The 25,886-nt window shown below is 46.1% G+C and overlaps 1 protein-coding gene across 1 annotated transcript; it reads left to right on the top strand.

Annotated features, from left to right (window-relative positions):
- Positions 1 to 1,408: 1,408 nt before the first annotated feature.
- On the top strand, positions 1,409 to 21,279 carry adap2 (ArfGAP with dual PH domains 2; the record flags this gene model as incomplete). The annotated part of the gene is made up of 11 exons (XM_084329336.1): positions 1,409 to 1,496; positions 2,272 to 2,396; positions 3,049 to 3,140; positions 3,692 to 3,780; positions 4,788 to 4,900; positions 15,411 to 15,560; positions 15,647 to 15,730; positions 16,572 to 16,634; positions 17,631 to 17,708; positions 18,315 to 18,543; positions 21,178 to 21,279. The coding sequence occupies 11 exons, from the start codon at positions 1,409 to 1,411 to the stop codon at positions 21,204 to 21,206; spliced, it is 1,140 nt and encodes a 379-aa protein (XP_084185462.1). The 3' UTR covers positions 21,207 to 21,279.
- Positions 21,280 to 25,886: the final 4,607 nt, after the last annotated feature.

Genomic DNA, 25,886 nt, shown 5'->3' with positions numbered 1-25,886 from the left:
GGCCGCGGCGCCCCTCTCCATCTTCGCCCCTCCCCCTCTGGGCATGTGCGCCCGTGTCGGGGCCAGCACCTCTGGGGCTAAGTGCTGCGTGGCCAGGTAGAACCGATCTGCCTCCTCCGCCAGAGCACGGGGATCCACAATGTTTGTATTGGCCAGCGCCGTCTGTACCCGTGGCGGCATGTGTCTGAGGAACAGCTCTTTAAATAAAAAGTTCGGCTGCTCGGCGCCCAGTAGATTCAGCATCATTTCCATATGCGCCGACGGCTTGCTGTCTCCCAAGCCACGTATATCCAACAAGAGTCGGGCCCGCTCAGACGGCGACAACTCAAAAATCCTGAGCAGGTGCGTCTTAAACGCCTCATATCTATCCCGGGCCGGCGGAGCGGTAATGAAGCCTACCGTTCTCGCCGCCGTAGTGTTGTTCAGACTCGAGACGACGTGGAAGTATCGAGCGGCGTCATCCACGATTCCCCGTAGGGCGAATTGCGCCTCCGCCTGGGCGAACCACGCGGCCGCCGACTGCTCCCAAAACTCAGGCAGTCTGAGAAAACCAGCGTTGTTTGCCATGTTCGCCGTATTCTCCGTCTCGGAAACTTCCTCGAGACTAATGTCAGGGTCACCAGTGTAGCGCTGAGAAGAAGGAGTCGGAGGCGGTGTCTCGAAGCTAAACCTAATTCCTTTATTCATCAGCGTAACAACAAATCGACGTAGTCGTATCGACCGTAAAATAAGAATGCCGGTGGCCGGAAGTGCCACCCTATAAATCGTCCGGGGGGAACTACCATTCCCAACGAGTTCCGTGTGAATTATGTACAGTCACTACAATACTCCCTTTTCTGGACTCTTTTTGTATCACAAACAGTACTGTACTAGCAAATCTGGTATGTCATAAATGTCCTGATGAATTGAAAATGGGGGACCCTGATGTAAACAAGACGAAAGTCTTTCTCTGGTCTGCATCCCCTTAACAATTGTGTGTATTGAGCTGTACTGTATTGTACCCATTTTGCTATCTAAAGTTTTCAATCAATCAATCAAACCAGAGAAAGACTTTCGTCTTGTTTACATCAGGGTCCCCCATTTTCAATTCACATACATTCATGTTCTGTTGGTCTCGTGTTGCAGTGGTTGGGACTTGGGACTGGAGGACAAGATGACCAGTTCATGTTCTGTTGTCTCGTGTTGCAGTGGTTGGGGAGCGGAGGACACGATGACAAGTTCGTTTTGTGACGCCCAGGAGCAGTGTGTCACAACTTCCCAGTTTTCATATCGACAACCTGTCACTTTTTCTCACGTTAATTATTTTCTATTTTATTTCTATTTTCAATTAGCCACGTGTAAAAACATCATGCGACCATAATATGCCTAGTGTCGCGATATTCAGAATATAAACTCTATTTACAACACAATGGCGAACCGAGAGAGAAACAAACGGATTTTACTGGAATGGGTGAAACAGCCGGACAATAGTCGATGCGCTGATTGTGGGGCGCCTGGTAAGTATCAGGCTAGCAGTACTGTCTAGCACTATATCAATGTTAAACTACTCTAGACTTATTTCTTTAAACGTGGTGGTGTGGTCAAATATTGTGTAAATGGACTGCATTTATATGCCTCTTATCCAAAGCGCTTTATTATTAATTATGCCTCACATTCACACACCGACGGCGGAGGCAAACGTGCAAGGTGCCAACCTCATCGCGCGCAGTTAGGGGTTAAGTCAAGTGTCTTGCTCAAGTACACTTCGACACGCTGCCGGGAGGAGCGGGAATCGAACGGGAACCTTCCGATTACCAGACGACCGCTCTACCCCCTGAGCCGCTGTCGCCCCAATGTGTGTGTGCCAGCTGCCAGGCATGCTATACTATTATTACCTCCATTTATTTACTTATGTCAATACCTCTAACTTTTGGTTCTACACGGTCTGATTTATGATGAATTGAAAATGGGGGACCCTGATGTAAACGAGACGAAAGTCTTTCTCTGGTCTGCATTCCCATAACAATTGTATGTATTGAGCTGTACTGTACTGTACCCATTCTGCAATCTGTTAATAAACTTTTCAATCAATCAATCAATCAGTCTATCTCAGTCCAGCAACACATTGTAGCTGGCCACAGTACTACTATACCATTGAGGGAATTAACAACGAATGGAATCAATGTGAACTGGATCAATCAAACATCACACACACTCCCACCCTATAGGGTTAGATATTAGTGATAAGCAATGTGTATGAGAACATCCCCTCCTCTCTGCAACACCCTCTAGATCCAGACTGGGCATCCTACAATCTGGGTGTGTTTGTGTGTCTGAACTGTTCGGGGATCCACCGCAACCTGTCCAGCCGTGTCAAGTCCATCATCCTTGACTTTTGGGAGGATGAGCTGGTGGAGGTATGAATGATTGTGTGCAGGGGCGTATTTGACGCCGGGGACGGCGGAAAGTGTCCCCCCCACGTTTTACCGTCCAAAGAGCTGAGTCTGACTACCTGTTCTATTATTATGCAAAGAGCAGTAGATGGGGGTCGCATTCTTGCCCTGCAAGGGCCAAGTACCCACTCGCTAAAGTACTTGTCTTTGCATAATAATAGCTCGGGTCGTCAGCCTAGGTGTGTGTTAAAATACGTCAAACATATTGTTTACACTGTCTTTCTTCTATTATAACCCTCCCAAATCATATTCAGAAAGTATCACAGAGACTTCTATTGACCAAGGAATTAGTTATTATTTCGCGGTTTATTCACATAACGTTATATTGTTTACACTGTCTTTCTTCTATTATAACCCTCCCAAATCATATTCAGAAAGTATCACAGAGACTTCTATTGACCAAGGAATTAGTTATTATTTCGCGGTTTATTCACATAACGTTATATTGTTTACACTGTCTTGTGTCCTACTCACGTGTTAATGTGTCCTACTCACTGCCAATACGTCGTTCCAGACACTATTCATATCTTAGTTTGAGCTATTGAGTATGGGAAGTTTTAACCCAAAACCGAACCATGCTTTGGTGTAATCTGTTCCTGTTTTTGGATGACTGTAGTACATGAAATCCAATGGCAATGCTGTTGCCCGAGGCCAGTATGAGAAAGCTGTTCCAGTGTACTACTATCGACCACAGCAAGGCGACTGTGCGTAAGTATTGTTTTTTCGTATTCGTGTTTTTATTTTCTGTCCTTTTTTGTGTGTGGGGGTAACCTCTCATGACCTCCAAAAACATCTACATCTCTACATCTGTGACCACTTACTGAAACTAGTTTAATTTCACTTGACCGCATGTACTCTTAAAAATTTATTTTACATTTTTTTGTATAGTTGTGGGCTGCGTGGAACTGCCAGGAGTCTAGGGGAAGGAAACAGCCATGTACTGTTGTCAAATAAAGAGAAGTGGAACCTCTGAGAAATAAATGAATGTATCGTCTGTTGTGACATTTAGGGATACATTTAATTCCTGCTAGTGACTCAAATCAATGACCAGTCCCCTAGAGGCAATTATTTCAAACACTATGGGATTGAGACCAATAAGGATGACAAGAGTGACATCTATGTTTTCAATACCTAGTTTATTTATTGGGTCCTGGGATTAACACGTTTATGAATCCCGTGCCCGGTGCCCCTGAGAAGTTGTTCTACTTGCACTGTAAGATCTTTTTGTTTTCTTATCTTTGCTCATTTCCTCAACCCAGTGTCTTAAGAGAGCAGTGGATTCGAGCTAAATACGAGAGGCTGGAATTCACAGGACAAACCAAGTATCCTCCGCTGGGCTATACCACAGGTGACGTGACCTTTGTCCCGGTTGATTTGGGGTATTTGTACATGTACTATATGTACTACATAAATATGCACAATTCCCTTGACTTCTGCATTTCAAATATTCAATCTAAAGCGTATTCTCAGTTTCCAACTGGGGTTCCTTTTGTATTGGAGAAACACACTCATGAGCAACATGCCCACAGAGTCACATGAGAAAAAAATAATTTCTTTACACATGCGTGTGGTTGTGCAAAGATTTGTGATAAGATGAGAGCTTGTGCAATATGTTGCTGTTCTTATCACTGTTTTAGTTTAGTTTTAGTTTATTTGGACCATTAGTTGACGCATTAGTAGACTAGTCTACCTGGAGTCCGACTTACAAAACATACAACATACAAAAAATTCAAAGAAAAACAGTTTAAAAACAAGCAAGAATTCTAATCAGACAGAACAAGATAGATGTGAACATAAGCACACCAATAATAAGTCATTGCGAATTCCCACAAAACAAAACTAAGCACAGATGAAAACATTTTAAATTAGAATAACGATTAGGGAGATGTCTCCTAATGAAATCACTGGTTGTGTAATATGAGCAGTATTTGTGGTTGTGATGCTACAGTATCTGTTGCTTTGTTTATGCTGCTTGTTTAAAAAAAATACTTTATGGAGGCAGCTACAGTATGTGACTATGTGTGCAGCAGTTGAGTCCAATACAAATTTCCTTACTGTTGTGTTGTGTGTACACATTCACTCACACACACACACACACACACACACACACACACACACACACACACACACACACACACACACACACACACACACACACACACACACACACACATACGCACACACACACACACACACACACACACACACACACACACACACACAGAGAGCCAACGCATTATTTCAAAACCCAGGAAACGAACCCCAACATATTTTCCCTGAAGGGAGACGCATGGGTGCTAACGTTGCCTGATAACTGAGTTGACTGAGTCTGTCCATTTCTTGGGTTGACTCCAGGTTTCTATGAAGGGGTGCTGTGGAAGAAAGGAAAAGAGAACGGACAGTTTTTAAAGAGGAAGTTTGTTCTGTCAGAGCGGGAGTTCAACCTGACCTACTACAACAAGGACGACGTGAGTTTCCAGATACTTTTTTCAAGCAAATTTTTTTAAGCATGGCCCATTACAAGTCATGATGTCACAACAATAGCGTGACAAAAACAATAAAACAATTGGCGAAACGCTCCCTCAACATGAGAAACTGCTGTTTGGACTTGGGGGGAGGGGCGGAGCGCACCGCTGTGATGGAAGGGTGTGTTGTGAATAAAGACAAAATGATGAAAATCGTTTTATCTTTATTATCTTGTTTTCATGATCGTGGGAGGCTTATCTTGTTTTCATGATCGTGTGATGATTATCTTGTTTTCATGATCGTGGGAGGCTTATCTTGTTTTCATGATGATGGGATGATTATCTTGTTTTCATGATGATGGGATGATTATCTTGTTTTCATGATGATGGGATGATTATCTTGTTTTCATGATCGTGGGAGGCTTATCTTGTTTTCATGATGATGGGATGATTATCTTGTTTTCTTGATGATGGGATGATTATCTTGTTTTCATGATGATGGGATGATTATCTTGTTTTCATGATGATGGGATGATTATCTTGTTTTCATGATCGTGGGATGATTACCTTACACCACTTGTTACAAAGGGTCAGATTAAACCGAATATATGTATTTATTGATTGATATATATTGCATAATATTTGTATATCGTTTGATATCCCTTGTGTATTCTTTGTACATATACACGGAATATCCCTTTAGCCTACTACAGACCATAATATTTCGTTCTCTTATTGGATGGCGTGCCACCAGCGCCAGTGTCTTACCCCCAGAGTCGAGTTCAAAGCTACCGTCAAGACATGTCTGTACATGCCCGGTTCTGCCCAGGACTACGAGACAGAAATAAGGTTGGCACTAGTTTATTCCCCGTACATATAAATATGGCGCAGGTGAATACAGAAGTAGTTCAGTTCAGTTCGAGTCTTAGTAACAAGTTGAAGCCTCACACTACGATACAACGTGCTGTGAAGTGGGCCCGTATTGCCCCAAAATAGAGTCTTGTTTTATCCTAATACGTTTGTTCAACGTATCGTTCGCTCCTTACTAGTAAAGCCTTCATCACGAGTCAACGACCAAGTGAAGGGAGCAACCGTGCGTCTAAATAGAGCACTTATAGCCGCGTGCGAATAGGATAGTAAAGGATCAGAGCTTGGTTGAATAACGTCAAGTTCAACTGAGTTAATGTGAAGTGCCGCGCACCGGAGGATCTACACCGGTGAATGCAGAGCCCCTCTCCGGCTGGATTATTATTCTTATTGCTTTGAACCAGGCTGTTGGATCGGATAAGAGTCGTCTACACCCACTGCTGTGGGATCTACCGCAAGGAACATCATTCGAGCCCGTCTCTATTGGAGAGGCTGACCGGCTTCCACCTGTGCTGCACGCATACTGGGATTACAGCGGCTGCCTTTCGTCCGCTGATCCAGGGAGTAATACCGCCTCCCCGAGCAGGAGCTTATTGAGTCCCCGTTGAACCAGACTTTGCATTAGAGCATTTGCTCCCCCTGCTGGCTTACAACCGGTAGGAACCCCCTACCAGTATCCCCTAGATATAATTCCTAATATTCAAGTTGTATTATTATCTCATGCGTAATATGAGAATGGACATTCATTATTGATTTGCCTACGCACATTCCTTTGCCTTACAAGTGCATTCAATTAAAGTATATTATGTATTCTTGCTGCTAATAAATACTTAAAGACAACTTTGTGTAGAACCGATTCATTGTGGGGAAGTGTTCTCATCATATACTCGTGTACGGTATGGCCAGTATAATGTACATAAGACGGTAGTGGTTTAATGATACCATACTTGATTAATACAGTCAGGGAATTGTACCCCTCAGTTACAATTGGTCCTTCGAGCCCCGGATAAGAATTAGCGTAATATTAATATAATATTAATATTAACATGGCCGATGATGAACACTCCACAAACGGTTCTCCCGAGCTAGAACGCCCGCAGCGCAGACGGCAGCCACCTCCCTATCTAGAGGCATACACTGTCAGTCCAATACCTAGCTTTAAAAGGAAGTTAAATACGGATAAAGTAACTAAAGCGGATAGTAAAATTATGTCTAACCCTACCGACCAGGCAGTAGAGACCCTAGTGGGTTCTAACGTAACTGACCAAGCTCACGGGGGGGACCAGGAGGGACATGACATGACTTTACCCCCAGACAACGCCAACGGGACAGCCCCCGGAGAGCTCCAGGATAAAGAAAGCGCTCCAGGGACGGAACCCGACCCACTACCAGAAGAGAAGCGCGCCCAGGAGACGGACCTCGGGGCGCGCCCGGAGAACAGATCTCCAACGAGCACTGCCGGAAGCCGATCACCTCGACCGGCGTCTTCCCCCAGCGAGGCGGACAAGATGCTGGCGCAGGCACTCATCGCCACCCTGGCAGCCTCCACCAAATGCGATCGACTTCAAGCGCAACAGACGCGCGAGCGCGAACATTTTGCAGCCGAGCGAGAGCGCTTCCAGGCGCAACAAAGGAGTGAAGACGACCGCATAAGACTGGAGACCAGACGCCTCCAGACAGAAGAGAACATTGAGAGAAGCCGCGCCGATGCGCAGCACGCCGCAGCCAATGCGCAGCGCGACGCTGCCAATGCCCAGCGCGAAGCAGCGCGCGACGCCGCCCATGCCCAGCGCGAGACAGAGCGCGACCGGCTGCAGGCGCAGCTGATGGACAAATTGATTACCATGGCGTCACTCCGCACGGAGCTCCCGGAGATCGTCACGACAAGGGTCTAGGACACATTCCCCTACCCGACCAAGCGACCCGGGACCCCGCCAACAGGAGGATCCTGCCCACGTCTCCGAACCCCCTCCCCGGCCGGTCCATACGAGACCCAGCAACCGGGAAGAACCGGACCACGCCGAGAGACTGAACAGAAGACTCCAGGTCCTAGCAGAGGGAGAGGAGGAGGAAGAGGAGGAATGTCAAGCCGACCAGCAGCAACGTACGCTGGACCAGGAGGCCCAGTACAGCCCCGACCAGCAGCAACGTACTCTGGACCAGAAGGCCCAGTACAGCCCAGAAGTCAGCCCCGAGGCCCTGCGCTACAAACCCCCGACTCAACTCACGGGTGAGTTTGACGCACCGCCAGCCCCGAGGAACAGCACCTGGGTACCCGGCCCTTGGTACCCACCAAGTACCAGCCCAAGACAACACGTAAGAGGAGACTCGCCTAGGAGGCCTCTCCCCCAACGCTCACCGATGTGCCAGTCATCCATGGCATCGTACCTTGGCACACCGACGTTCCCGGACTTCACACACGAGAACAGAGCACAGTACACAGAGCTACGAATGTGCTTAGAGACTATGCTGTCCGACGTACCAGATGAACCGTACAAGTATGCTATCCTACTCAAGCACCTGAAGGTGCCCAGAGCGCACAATATAGCGCTGGCATATTCCAGCTCTACTACCCCATACACCGCGGCTCTAGTAGCCCTCGACCAACGTTATGGACGCATATGGGACTACGTGATACAGGAGATAAGAGACATTGACCGTCTCCCCCCAGCCAGAGACAACAGAGCATTAGATGACCTCGCTATCAAGGTACAGTCCCTGGTAGGGATGCTGGGGTCCCAAAAGGAAAAGGGGATCTATGAACTGTACGCTAACTCTAATGTAGAGAGGATACTAGAGAAGCTCCCTCCCGCCCGACAAGAGCGCTTTCGGCGGCAGAGAGACCACCGCGACCCCAACGGTCCAGAGGCATCCCTCCTAGACCTATCTGAATTCCTCGCCAGGGAGGTCAGTAGCCTACGACTCGACACGTTCGTATGGAGTGGACCAAGCCCAAGACTCGGACCTCGGGGATCAACAGATAACCGCCGGTTGGTGACCGTTATGCACCAAGCCAAATCAGTACCGCAGCACAAGAACCACAACACCCCCTCGACGAAAGAGGACCAGTGGAAGATTGAGTGCCAGTACTGTGAGGGAGAACATCGGCTGTACCAATGCGACACTTTCGGGAAGCTGACCACGGACGAGGTGAGTCAGTGGATCAAGGACCACCGCCGCTGCTTCCGCTGCGCGCGCAGCCACCTAGCAGCTGAGTGCCGCTTGAAGAAGAAGTGCAGCAGGTGCGGTGGCACCCACTTGGAGGTCCTGCATGACATCAACAGGCGTCAGCCAGGACAACAGAGTGGGCCCGTCGCGGTAATGTACCATGCCGAGGCGGTGGCACCAGCACCAAAGTTCCACCAGACCGCTCCCTGGTGTCCCGACTGCTACAGCAGACACTGGGAGTCACGGTGCGACTCGCACCATATAGATTCTGTGTCACCACAGACAGGTGACAACCCCCCCGAGACAGGAGTGCTCCACATAGACCCCAAGCAGAGCGGGACCCCCCGAGTGCTCCTCAAAGTGGTCAGAGTGCTCCTGAGCTACGAGGACAAGGTCCTGGACACTTACGCCGTCCTGGACGATGGGTCTGAAAAGACTCTCCTCCTCGCTTCCGCAGCAGCCCAGTTGGGCCTGCGGGGTGTCAAAGATACCATGACCATACGCACCATCAGAAGGGACCAGAAGACCATAAAAGGTGAAAAGGTCTTCATGATCAAAGGTCAAGATAGCAGCGGTGGACCAGCCCGAGAAGCAGTATAGTATAACCAACGTCTTCACCAGCCACGACATAGGCCTGTCTCAGTACACCTACCCCATCCCACAGCTGATGGCTAAGTATGTGCACCTACGTCAACTACCTATACCGCTTATCGACGGCGCCACACCGACCCTGCTCATCAGCTCCGACCACGCGGACCTCATTCTCCCAATTGAGGCGGCCCACATCGGACCCAAAGGATGCCCAGTCGCGGTTCAGACCCGACTGGGATGGACGCTCCAGGGCCCCCTCTACGGACTTGACAGTCAACCCACGTCTACACGCTGCCTACACACAAAGGCGAGCGACACCGGCCACTCCCTCGTACAGCAGAGGCTATTGACATTAAGCGAGAGGCCCGTGAGAGAACCGTGGGCACCAGAGGGAGTTCGGAACTCCACCCCCCTCAGCTGCGCTTCAGACGTAGCTGACCTCGAACCCAGCACCCCAAGCGACTCCTTGACGGGGCGGCCGGAACCGGCCCCTCCTCAGACGGGGTACAGAGCAAACAAGAGAAACAGACGGAGGAGGAGGAGGCACAGCCAAGCACAGATCAAAGCAGTCTCAGGCCCGCTTCCTCCTAAGCCCCCCTTCATCCCGTCCAGTCGTCATGACCATAGACCAGTCACTACCCCGAGCTGCGTGGCAGGCCGGCCGCGTAAGCAAAGTGACCACTGGTGCCGACGGAAAGGTCAGAGCGGCAGAATTGCTCGTCCAAGGGCGGACCTACAACCGACCCGTGGCGAGGCTGATAGAGTCGCCAAGGCTCCCCGACTCGCTTAATGACGACCATGACCCACTGACTTTGTGAACTGCCTACCCTCACAACGGACATTGAGTAGTGGACAGTGCGGTTAATCTGTCTCTGCTTAGCTAATTAGGTGGGACTAATTAGGAGGCGGCTGTTACAAAGGGTCAGATTAAACCGAATATATGTATTTATTGATTGATATATATTGCATAATATTTGTATATCGTTTGATATCCCTTGTGTATTCTTTGTACATATACACGGAATATCCCTTTAGCCTACTACAGACCATAATATTTCGTTCTCTTATTGGATGGCGTGCCACCAGCGCCAGTGTCTTACCCCCAGAGTCGAGTTCAAAGCTACCGTCAAGACATGTCTGTACATGCCCGGTTCTGCCCAGGACTACGAGACAGAAATAAGGTTGGCACTAGTTTATTCCCCGTACATATAAATATGGCGCAGGTGAATACAGAAGTAGTTCAGTTCAGTTCGAGTCTTAGTAACAAGTTGAAGCCTCACACTACGATACAACGTGCTGTGAAGTGGGCCCGTATTGCCCCAAAATAGAGTCTTGTTTTATCCTAATACGTTTGTTCAACGTATCGTTCGCTCCTTACTAGTAAAGCCTTCATCACGAGTCAACGACCAAGTGAAGGGAGCAACCGTGCGTCTAAATAGAGCACTTATAGCCGCGTGCGAATAGGATAGTAAAGGATCAGAGCTTGGTTGAATAACGTCAAGTTCAACTGAGTTAATGTGAAGTGCCGCGCACCGGAGGATCTACACCGGTGAATGCAGAGCCCCTCTCCGGCTGGATTATTATTCTTATTGCTTTGAACCAGGCTGTTGGATCGGATAAGAGTCGTCTACACCCACTGCTGTGGGATCTACCGCGAGGAACATCATTCGAGCCCGTCTCTATTGGAGAGGCTGACCGGCTTCCACCTGTGCTGCACACATACTGGGATTACAGCGGCTGCCTTTCGTCCGCTGATCCAGGGAGTAATACCGCCTCCCCGAGCAGGAGCTTATTGAGTCCCCGTTGAACCAGACTTTGCATTAGAGCATTTGCTCCCCCTGCTGGCTTACAACCGGTAGGAACCCCCCTACCAGTATCCCCTAGATATAATTCCTAATATTCAAGTTGTATTATTATCTCATGCGTAATATGAGAATGGACATTCATTATTGATTTGCCTACGCACATTCCTTTGCCTTACAAGTGCATTCAATTAAAGTATATTATGTATTCTTGCTGCTAATAAATACTTAAAGACAACTTTGTGTAGAACCGATTCATTGTGGGGAAGTGTTCTCATCATATACTCGTGTACGGTATGGCCAGTATAATGTACATAAGACGGTAGTGGTTTAATGATACCATACTTGATTAATACAGTCAGGGAATTGTACCCCTCAGTTACACCACTCTTGGAACATACGCCACCTACCCGCGTAAAGCGCGATAGTGGAGGGAGCACGCGCATTCCGGATGGTGTCAACCACAGAAGGGTCCATCCTCTCCAGACTCACCCTCTCACCAGCCAAACCATCAGAGGCTGGCCCAGCACAGGGGGCTGGCCCAGCATAGGGGGCTGCCACAGCGACCCGGCCGCTTGAGAGAGGGCCCGCGATGACCAAGGAACAGGCCACGGCGGGGCTACCAATAGCTGGATCAGGACCGGGAACCACACAGCTGTGCCCCGGTCCGGCGCAACCAGGATCAAGGTCCTGTGCTCCCACCGTACCCGCTCCAACAACTGACCTATCAGGTGTGAGGGGGGGAAGGCGTACAGAAGCCCGGGCGGCCATGGATACACCGAGAAGGCATCCATCCCCAAGGGAGGATCGTCCTCCCGACTGACCGAGAACCACAAGGGGCACTTGTGAGATCGTCTGCTCGCAAACAGATCCACTGAAGCTTCCCCGAAGTGATCCCAGATCTGCCTGACTACGTCTTGACGCAGTTCCCACTCGTCGTGATGAGGACCGCCCCGCGACATCACATCCGCGCCCACATTCTCCTTGCAAGGGATGTGGAGCGCCCTCAGACCTCGCAGATTGTAAGACGCCCATAGCCAGAGCTCGACCGCCGCCCGGTGCAGACTGGTGGAGCGTACTCCACCCTGTCTGTTGATATACGCCGCTGCTGTCATACTGTCCGTCCTGACCAAAACGTGCTCGCCTACCACCAAGTGGGCGAGCCGTCTGAGGACCAGGAGGACCGCCTTCAATTCCAACACATTGATGTGCAGGGCAGACCGGGCAGCATGGATTGTCCAGCTGCCCCCTACTGCGTTGGTCCGACACGTCCCCCCCCATCCCGTCACTTGGTGAATGTGCGGGGGGCCAGAGAGTAGCCGAACGGCAACCTCTGGTATTTGTACGCTACGCCCTGAAAAAGGAACCGTAGGAACTTCCTGTGAGGAGGGAAAATCGGGATGTGAAAATACGCATCCTTCAGGTCTATGGAGGTGAACCAGTCTCCCACCCTGACAGCGAGTAGCAGGTGTTTGACGGTCAACATTCTGAACGGTCTCGCCACAATCAGACGATTGAACGCGGACAGATCCAGTATAGGTCTGACACCTCCCGTTTTTTTGGGCACCAGAAAATAACGGGAGTAGACGCCTGACATCGCATCCTCTCTCGGGACCACGACTACGGCCTGCTTCGCCAACAGAGATTGGATCTCGTCGGCCAGAGCTGTCACTGCTGCTGACCCTGACAATAGGGTCTGCACCAAACCTGAAAACGGAGGGTGGGGTTGTGTGAACTGCAAGACAAGCCCCCGCCTCAACGTTCTCTCCATCCACCTCGACATATGGCACTGTTGTAGCCATATGTGATAATAATCCCAGAGCGCACCCGCCGCCAACTGGCGCTGGGCCGCAAGGAACTGTAGATAGGCGGCCCGGTCCCTCCCGCTGTGCGTAGCCTCTGAAACCGCCAACCGTGCGGGCAAGGGGGTTACGTGGAATCGGGACAACGGTCCCTGATACAACCCACGAGGCAATCGCACCCAAGGGGGGACCCCGACAGAAAGGGCCGGTTTGATACGGGAGAAGCTGACATCAAACTAGGTGACAAAAGCTCCCCCACTGAACACCCCTCCAGAACATGCTGAGGAGTTGTTCTGCAGCCTGACATGCAAGGCGTGAGGACCCCATGGGTTCCTACACACCGTAGCCCTGCAGTGATATTACTACCACCCAAATCACGCGCGCCTGCCAGACCACTGCCGATCTTGCGGGAGTGGGAGGCATCAACGTGATACCCCGCCTGGCGAAGGCGAGGTCGGGGTAACCCGCGCTGAGCATTCTTTCGAAGAGGCCTCGAGTCCCCTTGCTGACCACTGTCGACAGTGGCAGCCGTAACACCAGGCTCACCCAACGCGTGGCGAGGGAGCCACATGACAGCACAACATTCTCACGGACAGACCCAGGCTCAGCCATCAACTGGGTGTCAGCCCCTGTCCCCATGAGAAGCGAAACGTGGGGCCGCATGCGCTTAAACGAAGGCTCGCGGCCCGCAGCCAAAGGAAACGGATCAGAGCCCCTTTTCCGCTGGTGTTGGGGGAGGGAGTGATCGGGGAGCGGGCTGCTCGCGGCAGGACGGCGACGGCTTGTATATTCCAAGCCGAGCTCATCCAACATGGCCGATCCCTCGGCCGCCAAGGCTGTCGGCCTTGTGGACACCTGTTGACTCAACGCCCAGGGTACCACGGGCGGGGGAAACATGACCGCCTGTCGAGGGCCTCGCCATAGTCGCTGACGAGGCCGTGCTCCAACCTCCGGCTGCATAGCGTGAGGCGGTGTGGGACCTAGGTCAACAACCGCCCGCGTCTCCGCAGAACGACCAAAGAGTCCTTCCGCGGAAAGAGGAGCCGTGAGGAGAAGAAACCTTTCTTCCTCCCCAAGAGGAGACTGCTCCAACCAGAAATGCCTATTAACAAGTGTTGATAGCATCCTAATCCTCCCCGCAGTTATAGCTTGCGACTGATTCAAGATCTCTATAACACCAAAAACATGCAAAATGTTTTCAGCGTCGGCTGGTCCTGTAGCCCCACTACCCGACGCTAATGTGGACAGAAAAACAGTCAGCTGAGCCACAACACTGGCCGCAGCTAAATTCCATCCTGTGGCAGTATAACTCTCATCAGTCCATACTGCCACCTGCCGGGCCGACCTGCTCTCAAGCGTCGGCTTCCGGGTGGGACACCGTTCACCCGTAAAAAGGGTAAATAAGTCTCAGCAAAACCCCCCACATTAGCTACCGACTGACCTTCATCAATGAACCGGTTAAGAGGAGGGAAAAGCGGTGACATCCCACGGCGGGGAACATTAAAACAGTGACCCAGCATTATAGCATTAGTGTTAGCAGCGCGCTCCAAGATCGCCTGGAAAACGTCCAACTCAGAGGGACGTTCACCCAGACATCCCGCCCCTGGCACCGACACACAACTCGGTTGTCTAACAAAACAACACGCAGCATTACTAACACCAGCGTTAATGCCTGATGACACAGAGCCTACCTGTGTGCGAGTCAGCTCGATAGCCAAACCTCGCACGCTGTCCCTCGATCTACTGCCACAAGACGAGGAAACACCAGGACAGACCCGACGTGCCGTTGGAACATGCCGAGAAGATTCCAGGGGTTGGCAAATCTCCGGCGAATACTCAACATTGCGCAATTTCTCTATACTTTACATAACGCTAGTTCACAGGGTGCAAGCATCCGCCATGATGGAAACGAAATAGAGGAAGGGCGAGTGGTAACCACGCCTGCTGCCTTATAGTACGGCACTGGGGCGGGGCCTGGTCAGATGCTGGGTGCATTTGTTTTTTCGTTAATGAAGTACAGTAGGTACTGGAGATGAGGTACGTCTCGATGGCGAAGAGCAGGACGTGATTCGCCAGTACGACTATATAACTTGTTTTCATGATGATGGGATGATTATCTTGTTTTCATGATGATAGGATGATTATCTTGTTTTCATGATGATGGGATGATTATCTTGTTTTCATGATGATGGGAGGCCCAAATCCTAATTGAAATTGAAACCCAATTAATCGCCCAGCCCTAACTTGACCATGTATAATTGATCTCCCACCTCGTTCCCACAGGAGTCCAAAGGGCCTAAAGCGGTGATCTCCATCAAGGACCTGAACGCTACCTTCCAGCCTGAGAAGGTTGGCCACCCCCACGGCATGCAGCTCACCTACCTCCAGGACAACCGCACGAGGAACATCTTTGTTTACCACAAGAGCCCTGAGGTGATGCCTACAATATGTCACACAGATGAAATCATTGCCTAAGTCTTTGTCGTGGTGGAACTCACTCTGTATCTCTCATACCCCAGGAGGTAGTCACATGGTACAATGCTATTCGAGCTGCTCGCTATGCCTACCTGAAGACCGCCTACCCCATGGGGAGTGACCAGGAAGTAAGTCTTCAACAATATCTTAGTATTTCCCCCCTAATGCAATTTTTTGGTTGGTTTTGGTTACATGTCTGTTCTAGTTTTGCTTCTAGTCTTTATTTTATAGCCTTCAAATTTTTCTTAATATGGATACTTTATTAAGATGAATAGGCTTATGCTAAACTACAGGACTAGTTTGTATTTTTGAAGGAAATTGGACCAAATTATTAAAAAAAACATTAATCTTATTAATGTTCCATAAGGGCACTTGTTATGCACCGGAGGGGTTTAATCATTTTGATTGGACATGAATTAATTTGGCATTGAACATTGTCAATTGTCTTTTGCAAGTTATTTTCATAGACTTTATTCACTGTGAGATGGTTTCAACTTGAAAACATAAACATTCCAAATGGACCCAAGTTACAGTATTTGCTAATATCAATAGCTGACAGGAAAACAATCCAAACTGTTCCCTAGCAACGCATTCCACTGAAACCATCCATACCTTTCTGAAGCAAATACTGTGACTTGACATTTGCTGTTATTATATTGGGGAAGTGGTAAGAGTTTACCACAATGGTCTTGCAGTAACTATTGGTTTGTTATTTTCAGTTTAGATGTGTGGTTTAAAATGTAGTATGCCATATAATGTGCAGGCTACTGTTTAAAAGAGTCGATAACATTTGAGGATATTCCCAGCTCAGGCAGGCAACTATAATCGATGGCAGATAGTCAGTACGATTAATCAAAAGTATAATTTGCACAACTATGAGAGCTCCTTGATATGGTGTCAGAAGAACATCTCTTAAACATTTTCTTTTTTTGTACATAAATGTGTCTTCTTTATTGTCCTCTCTGTCAGCTGATACCAAAGATAACCAGAAACTACCTCAAGGAGGGATTCATGGAAAAGACTGGCCCAATGGTAGATATGAATTATCTAATTAGAAAAGACTGGTCTGATTTTAGATATGAATGATCTCATTATAAAAGACTGGTCTGATTTTAGATATGAATTATCTCATTAGAAAAGACTGGTCTGGCTTTAGATATGAATTATCTCATTAGAAAAGACTGGTCTGGCTTTAGATATGAATTATCTCATTAGAAAAGACTGGTCTAATAGTGGGTAGATATGAATTGTCTCATAAGACACATTCAGTCCCAGAGAGAGACACAATGAATGGACAGGGATTTGTCAAAGTAACAACGGCATAGAGAAATATCCACATGCGGCTTTCAAAGTTCCACAATTCGACAGACACATGGTGCAATGACAACATGGCCTCAGTGTGCAGGGAGAGCATGACAAGCAATAGACAGTAGACTACACATATCAATATCCATATGTACAGTATACCAGTGATGAGTATAATATTATTAATATAGTTAGGTGTTGGCAGTGGAGGAAGGTGCAGTGAGTGTCTAGTGGTGCAGCAGAGTGTTGTACTCGAGGTAGCAGGAGGTAAGCTGTGAGGATTACTGAACCTGCTCATCTGGCATGTGGTGTGATTTTAAAGGGCCCATCCGTAATCCAAATGTAAACTAATGTGGGTAGCCCTACCACCAAATGTAAAAGAACAGCAATGGACATTTTCATTCTTGAGTTGATTAAGTTCTTGAATAACGCTAAGACAACTAATACGAAGATAACAGTTAAATATAAGTTCCTAAATAGTCTTTGCTGTATTTGGGGGTCTGTATACGGTTTTGTATGTATGTTTTTTGTTGGTTTACATTGGTGAAGTTTGTAAGCACAAATTAAACAGACCTACAGGTACATTCTGATTGATGATGACTGAAAACATTAAAAAAAAAGAGCCCAAATATGGATGTGAATATACCCCACAATCTTTAATTTACTTTAATTAACATGTACAGTGAGAATCATACATGTTGATGTACATCATATTTTCCACAGCAAAGGGAGCCATTTAAAAAGAGATGGTTCATCTTGGACTCCCAGGATAGGAAATTGCTTTATTTCAAAGGCCAGCTGGTAAGAACTACCACACTAATGTCTGCCATTCAGATGCTCAATCGAGTAATTATACTGTAAATACCAAATGGGAATCGGGTAATATGTACTGTTATAGGCAACACCACAAAACAACATTGATCTAGTTTAATTAAGCCTTAAGGCGATAGTTTTAGTGTTAGTGTTGCTGATTGGAAATGGAAACACTGCTTGGATTATGTCCAGTTTCCGTCGTCTGGATTTCAGGATGTCAAAAGTGAACAGCAGTAGCAGACAGCAGTGACGAGCAGTATTTTTGAAAACTTCAATAGCTGAGGAATGGCTCCCTCTGTTGGCTCCTTTCCATATCTGTTGTACTGTTCAAAAACACTGCCGTAGGATATGAATTAGATGCATGTCGTTTTGCAGAGTTGCTTTCCTGTAACCATTGTGTGTGTGCATTTGTGCACACTGGCATGTGCCGATATGTGCAATATTTATATTATTTCCATGCTTATCTTGATCATCGTTGTCAATTGTTACATACTGCAGCTGTACAGTTGTTGGTGTATTGTTGTTGGATTGTGGTGCTTTGTTGCTGACAAACATTTCCGACACCCGATCCTGAGTTCGTACCTCTCAACGCAGGACGCTGAGGAGTTGGGGACGGTGTTCATAGGCACAGAGAGCAACGGCTACTCGGTGAATGAATGCGTTCCCAAGAACGCTCAGGGAAACAAGTGGAAGTGTGGCGTCTCACTGGAGACCCCGGACCGGCAGTTTGTCTTCACGTGTGAGCAGGAGCGGGAGCAGAGAGAGTGGCTGGAGGCCCTCAGAAAGGTCCTCTCCAGACCCATGGCACCACAGGACTACACCAGTAAGAGCAGCTAGGCGATGGTACACCTAGTATTCATACTAGGGCTGCATGATTAATCGATTTTTTTATCAAAATCGCGATTTGGAATGATGCAATTATCAAATCGCAAAAAATAAAAAATCGCATTTTATTTTTAATTTAATTTCATTTATTTTATTTTTTAACCAGGAAGTCCCATTGAGATACAAGATCGGTTTGGGAGAGGGAGGTAAGGGGTTTTAGATTGTGTGTTGTGAAGTTTAGACTTCAGAGAGGGAGAGTAAAGTACAGGAAAAAAAGGTACCGTTGGGTACCGGTATCCAGGCCCGGACTGGCCATCGGGAGCACCGGGAGTTTTCCCGGTAGCCTGTACTGCACAGATAATTAAAAAAAGAAATTATATAAAAAATATATATATATATTAAATTCTTTTTTTTATTCTCATTTTTATTTATTTTTTGCCAGGCCATTGTTTCTAGGTGTGGCGGCGGCGCGGCGCGATAGTTAGATAACTTAGGTGGGTGGGGAACAACCAGGATTTCACTGTCTGCGACAGAGTTGGAGAACTATCTGACTCGCTCCCTCACGAGGATCACACACACAATGGAGCCGTGCTACCGCTTGTGATTGGTGGAGGCGGGACCAGGCGATACAACTGATTGACAGCGGCGGCGAATGGAATGGCAGATGGCACTCAGATGCAGAATAACAGCCAGGCAATGAGCCAGGTAGTGAGGGACTCGGGAGAGATACAGTAGAGCGAAAGTCAATTAACGTTGATGTCAAGATGGACAGTGGAAGAAAGAGAAAGGGTGGAGGAGAGAGGGATAAAACAAAGAAATAGAAAAGCCCTTACAGGAGAGAGTGGTTAACTGTATTATAATAGTAAATAGAAAAATATGTTGTGCTCTTGCTTTTTTCTTTTTGAAGGTGGAGAGAGTAGCATTGCTAGTGCCACAACAGTTTTATTTGAGGTTCATAACAGTACATTGTACTAAGCAATTGTTGGCTCATTAGTTTGTGATTCACATGCACTAAAATTCACCAGAATGCAGGAAATTAAGTCTTTGTAACAAAAAATTTCTTGGTGGGGGACTCCCAGACCCCCCGCTTAAAAAGTGGCCTGATTGGGGCTATATTTCGCGCTATATCTCCCGGTATGAATTATTTCCCCAGTCCGGCCCTGGCGGTATCGATTCCCAGGTAAAAATAAACATTTTCAGGCTTGGTGTCCCGAAAAGACCCACCGCGTAGGCCAGATGCAAGCCGCATTTTACATTAAACCTCTGTGGGGCTGCTTATATATTTTTTTATTATAATCGCAATATCTGTCAGAAAAATCGCAATTAGATTATTTCCCAAAATCGTGCAGCCCTAATTCATACTGTACATACTCGTACCGCAGGACTACACCAGTTTTGATTGATTGATTGATTTTATTGTGGATTAGAGACATCATCCAAGGGATAAAAACATGATAAAATGCAAGCACTTATTTCCACACTTCCATCATGGTCCCTGTTATTAAAAAACAGGACATACATCAACATAATGTTCATACTGTACATACTCGTACCGCAGGACTACACCAGTAAGAGCGGCTAGGCGATGGTACACCTAGTATTCATATTCATACTGTACATACTCGTACCGCAGGACTACACCAGTAAGACACATTGCCACGCCTGTTCAGGCCTTTTGGACACCTTGCCACACCTGTTCAAGACTTTTAGACACATTGCCATGCCTGTTCCGGCCTCTTAGACACATTGCCACGCCTGTTCAAGCCTTTTAGACATATTGCCACACCTTTTCAGGCCTTTTAGACACATTCCTTACCTTGTTTTCTTCTTCTTCAATTCCCATGTGGTCAAAACTGGCCAAATCAACCCAAAACTGGTGCAGCAACTTATTACACATAATCTAGCATGACAATTGCCATAATATCTGAGCTCCTGGGAGGTAATCAAAGAGAAGCAGGCTATTCTCAGTCGTCACTCCACAATGGTGGAACAAACTCCCCATCATGGTCAGGACAGCTGAAACCCGGCCAATTTTCCGCCATTGACTAAAAACACACTTCTTCAAACAATATCTGAAATAATATCTGAAAAAAAGAAGAGAAAAAACTAAATAAAAACAAACCCTAATACTATGCTACTATTCTTATACTACTACCTATCTTGATAATATGTCTATACTACTATGCAGCTTGATTCTATTTGACAAACAATGGCATTGGCACTGACCCTTAGCTGCCAGAGATGTACCCCTGCTGGTGACATGTTGTTCACAATCTGTAAGTCACTTTGGATAAAAGCGTCGGCTAAATTACTAAATTGTAATTGCAAATTGTAATAGGTTTCCCTAACAATGTCCCAAACCCTTAACCTTCAACATTTGAAAAGGCAAAATGTTATTACATATTTATGAATAACAATTGACTCAAATAAATGTTCATGGTCCCAGTTTTCTGACACTACATAATGTTGCATTTACGTAATCTCAGGATCCCCTGTCCTCACCCTGCACAACCACCTCAAAAGAGATGTTCGTCTCAGAGGGTTAAAGAAACTACAATAAGTGAACAGATTGTATGTCTGTCCTATTCACTATAATGGTCACTGTTCTACTAACACTTGATTCTCATTCCAGCTGAAGCCAACACTCGAGCTAAAAAATGAACTGCACAGGAGGCGTGACATCAGGCAAGAGGTTTGACCAACGATGACAGTTCTGCTACTACAGAACAGACAAGTAAGGAAGTGGTCACACTCCTCAGGCACAAAACGGAAGGAAAGCAGTATTTCTGTCCGCTGGTTTGTGCATTAGGACCTGACTTAACGTAACTGTGCGTTTGCAGAACCAACAGCTTTGCTAACGGACGATTATGTGTCCCGCCGGTTCTGAAAAAGTTTGTCCTCTCCAAACTTTTCTATCCGTCAAAATGGACACAAATCTGGCGGAGATAGACACATCATCAGCCCTGTCCAATAAACGGACACTCCTCATTAAAAAATAGTTTAAAACAGATGTAGACGGACAGACACGACTGATCAGTGTGGCCGCCTCTTCATTATCTCTGGCATGAATGCTTAGTTCCTCACTACTGAGCAGCTTCCTCTGTATGGCCAGACTGCCATCAACTGACTCTGGATCTGATGCTAAATAAGGATTGGCACTGGGGTATAATGGTGGTATCTCTGAGGTTTCCCATTGCCGACATGTGTATGACAGCAAAGCTGGTGTACCAAAGAGAAGAATATTCACATTTTCATGAATTGTCATGAAAGACACTTCAGAAAATATTGTATTATAATTATGTAATAACCATGCTTATGAATAATAAAGATCCTTTACTCACTTAATTACATTTCATTTCACTTGGCACATTACTCATCGGAGCCCATATGAGCGGGGAAACTTGAATGAATGAATTAATGAAAACTTTATTTAACAGATTGCAGAATGGGTACAATACAGTATGGCTCAATACACACAATTGTTAAGGTGATGCAGACCAGATAAATACGTTTGTCTTGTTTACATCACGGTCCCAGTTTTGAATTGCAGCCTCCCGTAGGTGCTCTTTGAGAGTGGTTTAAATGTGGGTAGGGAATAGGATTCACAAATTAACCTACCTAAACTTTCAGAGGAAGACACTAAACAGTTAGATGCACCTATTACAATAGAGGAACTTAGGGAGGCTATATCTGAATTACAAAGTGGTAAGGCTCCTGGATGGGATGGTATTCCACCAGAACTGTACCTCTCATGTTGGGATGTAATTGGACCCCTATTACTTGATATGATTTTATACTCAATTAAAGAGGGGAACTTCCCCAGGGACGTCAATATGGCACTCATATCTGTCCTCCTTAAAAAGGACAAAGACCCCAACGAATGCGGTAGCTATAGACCCTTAAGCCTCCTCGGAACCGTTCTCAAGCTGTATGCTAAGGTACTAGCCATCAGACTTCAAAAGCATATGACATCTTTAGTTCATCCTGATCAGACAGGCTTCATAAGAGGCCGTCTGATCACGGATAATATTAGACGGATACTGCATGTGATAGACGCCAGTAAGGATAACGTACCTCCTATAGCTGTATTATCCTTGGATGCGATGAAGGCCTTTGATAGATTAGAATGGTCTTATTTATGGGCAGTACTTGGAAGGATGGGGTTAGGAGATGGATTCATTAATATGATCAAAGTACTATACAAAGATCCTTCGGCCATGATTATAACAGGTAAATTCACCTCCCCACACTTCCCTGTATCGCATTCGTCCAGACAGGGTTGTCCTCTTAGTCCCGGACTATTTGCTCTATCCCTAGAGCCTTTGGCACAATATATAAGACAATCCCAATCCATAGAGCCGATCTCAATTAGGGGCACAAAGCATCATATTGGTTTATATGCGGACGAAGTAATATTATTCATACAAAACCCTACCACCTCAATGCCTCATCTGCTCAAACTAATAGATGATTTTGGCAATCTATCTGGATTTAAGATAAACTGGCCAAAATCGGCATTCCTTCCACTTAATGTCACTGCGAAGGCTACCTCCCTCCCAGAAAATATACTAATGGTAGAACACTTTAGATGTCTTGGAGTTGAAATATTCCCCACTATATGCCAAACGGTGAAGTATAATTATACCGGAATCCTAGATAGAATCACAAATGATTTCGACAGATGGTCAAAACTAAAAAACTCAGTACAGGCCCGAGCGTCAATAGTTAAGATGGATGTCTTACCAAGAATCAACTTCTTCAGTTCAATGTTGCCGTTACCCCCCCTCCCTGTTGGTTACCGGAAAAAATTACACTCCGTTGCATATAAACAAACCTCCACGAATAAAAAGATCCACAGCACATAGAAATAAAGCCGACGGTGGTTTAGCATTTCCAGACTTCTACTACTATTTTAAAGCGTTCTCTTTAAGACCACTGATCACCTGGTTTGACTCTCAAACAGCTGTATCCTGGAGACCATTAGAGGAGAATATAGTGGCACCACATAGACTACAGGATATAGTATACACCAACTTATCTATTATTGAGAACGAGCGAGTGTCCATGTAGGATTATCACTGTACAGTTTATCAGTTATTGTCTTGTCATGTGGTGTTAAGTTATTGTCTTGGGAAGTCTTTTTATGTATTATTATTATTGTATTGTGATATGTTTTGTTTCATGTTGAAAAAAAAAAAAAATTATAAAAAAAAAAAAAAAAAAAGCCAGGGGTGTGTTTTTGCAACGTATGCCACAGGAAAAAATGGCAGTAATGGGAAAAGGGTGCTAGCTCGCCATCAATCAGAAGCTAGCCACAAGACTTGCATTCACGCTCTCCAGCACACAGCCTCCCTGCCTGGCGCGACAACCACAACAGTAGGGTCTATAGTCACAGTCACAGTCAGGACAGTAGGCTCTACAAGTAGGCTCCCTTAAAACGCTAACGCTATTAAAAAAAATATACAGTGGAGGTTAAAATAAGAATATGACTTGGCCTGAAAAAAAGTTCAGTCAGGAGATTTTTTTTGCTTTAATCCCTGCGGTTGGCTGACTGATACCATGGCATTATACCTAAGAAATGCAGTGAAATATAGTTAAAAGCAGAGGTGTGGACTCCAGTCACATGACTTTAGTTTAGTTTAGTTTATTTATTTAGCACATTATAAAAAAAAAAAACAGTGCTAGGAGGGAACGAAGCCCAAAGGGCTTGTACAAAGTTCCACTCCCATCCCATCAATGTCCATAATCATATACGAAATACATGTAAACATGGTCTAGAAAATAAACTCAAAACAAGATCAGAGACATGAGGCAGACACTAAGGCAGCGAAAAAATGGAAGATAGACACGGATAGATGTCATGTTCAAAACAGACAAGAGCCACATGACTCCAGCCACAAATTTGATGACTTCAGACTCGACTCGACAAAATCATAAAAGACTTGCAACTCGACTTTGACTTTCACACCAATGACTTGTGACTTCACTCGGACTTGATAAAGTTGATAAGCAAATCAACTTAATATCCCTGATTGCAGTGCAGTTCCACTTCGGATCATTCTGTCAGCTGCCAATCAAGTTGGGCAAGCAGAGAATGGAATGGCATTACATTCTTAAAGAACACATTAGGACTTGTTTAGGACTCGAAACCCAAAGTTTCAGACTTGTGACTTGCCAGTCTTGACTTTACTTGACTTTGAGACTTGAGACTTACTTGGGACTTGCAAAACAATAACTTGATCCCAACTCTGGTAATCATTCTAGAATACACTGTAACATTGTACGTTAATGGATTCTAACTGATATTGACGCCATAAAGGCTGAATGAAAAGGTCCAGGTGAAAAGTTATATATTTTTTGTGTGTGAAGTTAACATTAAAGATCAGGCAGGTGAAGGGAGGATGTCAGCCTTGCATGACATTCTTCTGGACAACGTCTTCCATTATGGTGAAGGGTGAGTCAGTGTTTGGCAAGATTGTAGTTTGATAATCACTGAGCGTGAACGAGTCTGCGAGGGAGGAATTATAAAAGTTTGAAAGTAGTTAGTGACCTTTTTGTTTTTTATTTTCTTATTTTTTATCTTACCTGTAACTCTGCTGAGACTTGAGGAACTTGCACACTGGACTGACCAGCTCTGGAAACCTGATTACCACTGTAAAGTTACGTATTTGACTTCATACTTCAAAGGCACAATGTACCACAAAACCGCACCCCACATACAGACAAACGAGTGTGCCATTTTGCACAAGTCATGTGAAATTATCGTTACACACTAGACAACTGTTTTGAAATTTAAATAGTTATTATCCGGTAATAAAGTTGATCTAATGTTTTCTTTATTCTTCTCTCTTCCCAGCTCTATCAGCATAGCCTGTTCCTGCGTGTCCAGCTCGCTAATCAATGCTCTTCATTTGTATGTAATTACAAATAAATTATATTTATTGTATGACATGAAGTTGTGTTTCATTAACTTAAGTCATTTATCAATGCAGACAGTTTAGTAACAATACAGTGGGGTCCTAAAGTCAGAGTCTACAACTAATATTTGTGTTTCCAACATTCATTGAAGTTTAAAGTGTATTACATTAAATAAAACAGCGTAAATATGACGGACATGGAGTGGAGAACGAGAAGACCAACACCAACATTGCTGGCTGTCAACCTGCCCTGTCTGTGGAGTCGGGAAGAACCGGTGGTATGCAGGGTGGAGATTGGTTGACATGTGTCATACACACAGGACAGGACATTGCAAGAGGGATGGGGAGAGAATGCACAATAAACATTCCATCCATGTTTGTATTACATACGTAAATTATGAAAACAAGCACATTTCACTCTAAA

Source organism: Notolepis coatsorum (genome assembly GCF_963971535.1).
Source record: "Notolepis coatsorum genome assembly, chromosome: 14".
Classification (NCBI taxonomy): Eukaryota; Metazoa; Chordata; class Actinopteri; order Aulopiformes; family Paralepididae; genus Notolepis; species Notolepis coatsorum.
Note: the sequence above shows the minus strand (reverse complement) of the source record. Positions and strands in the feature narration are given on the sequence as shown.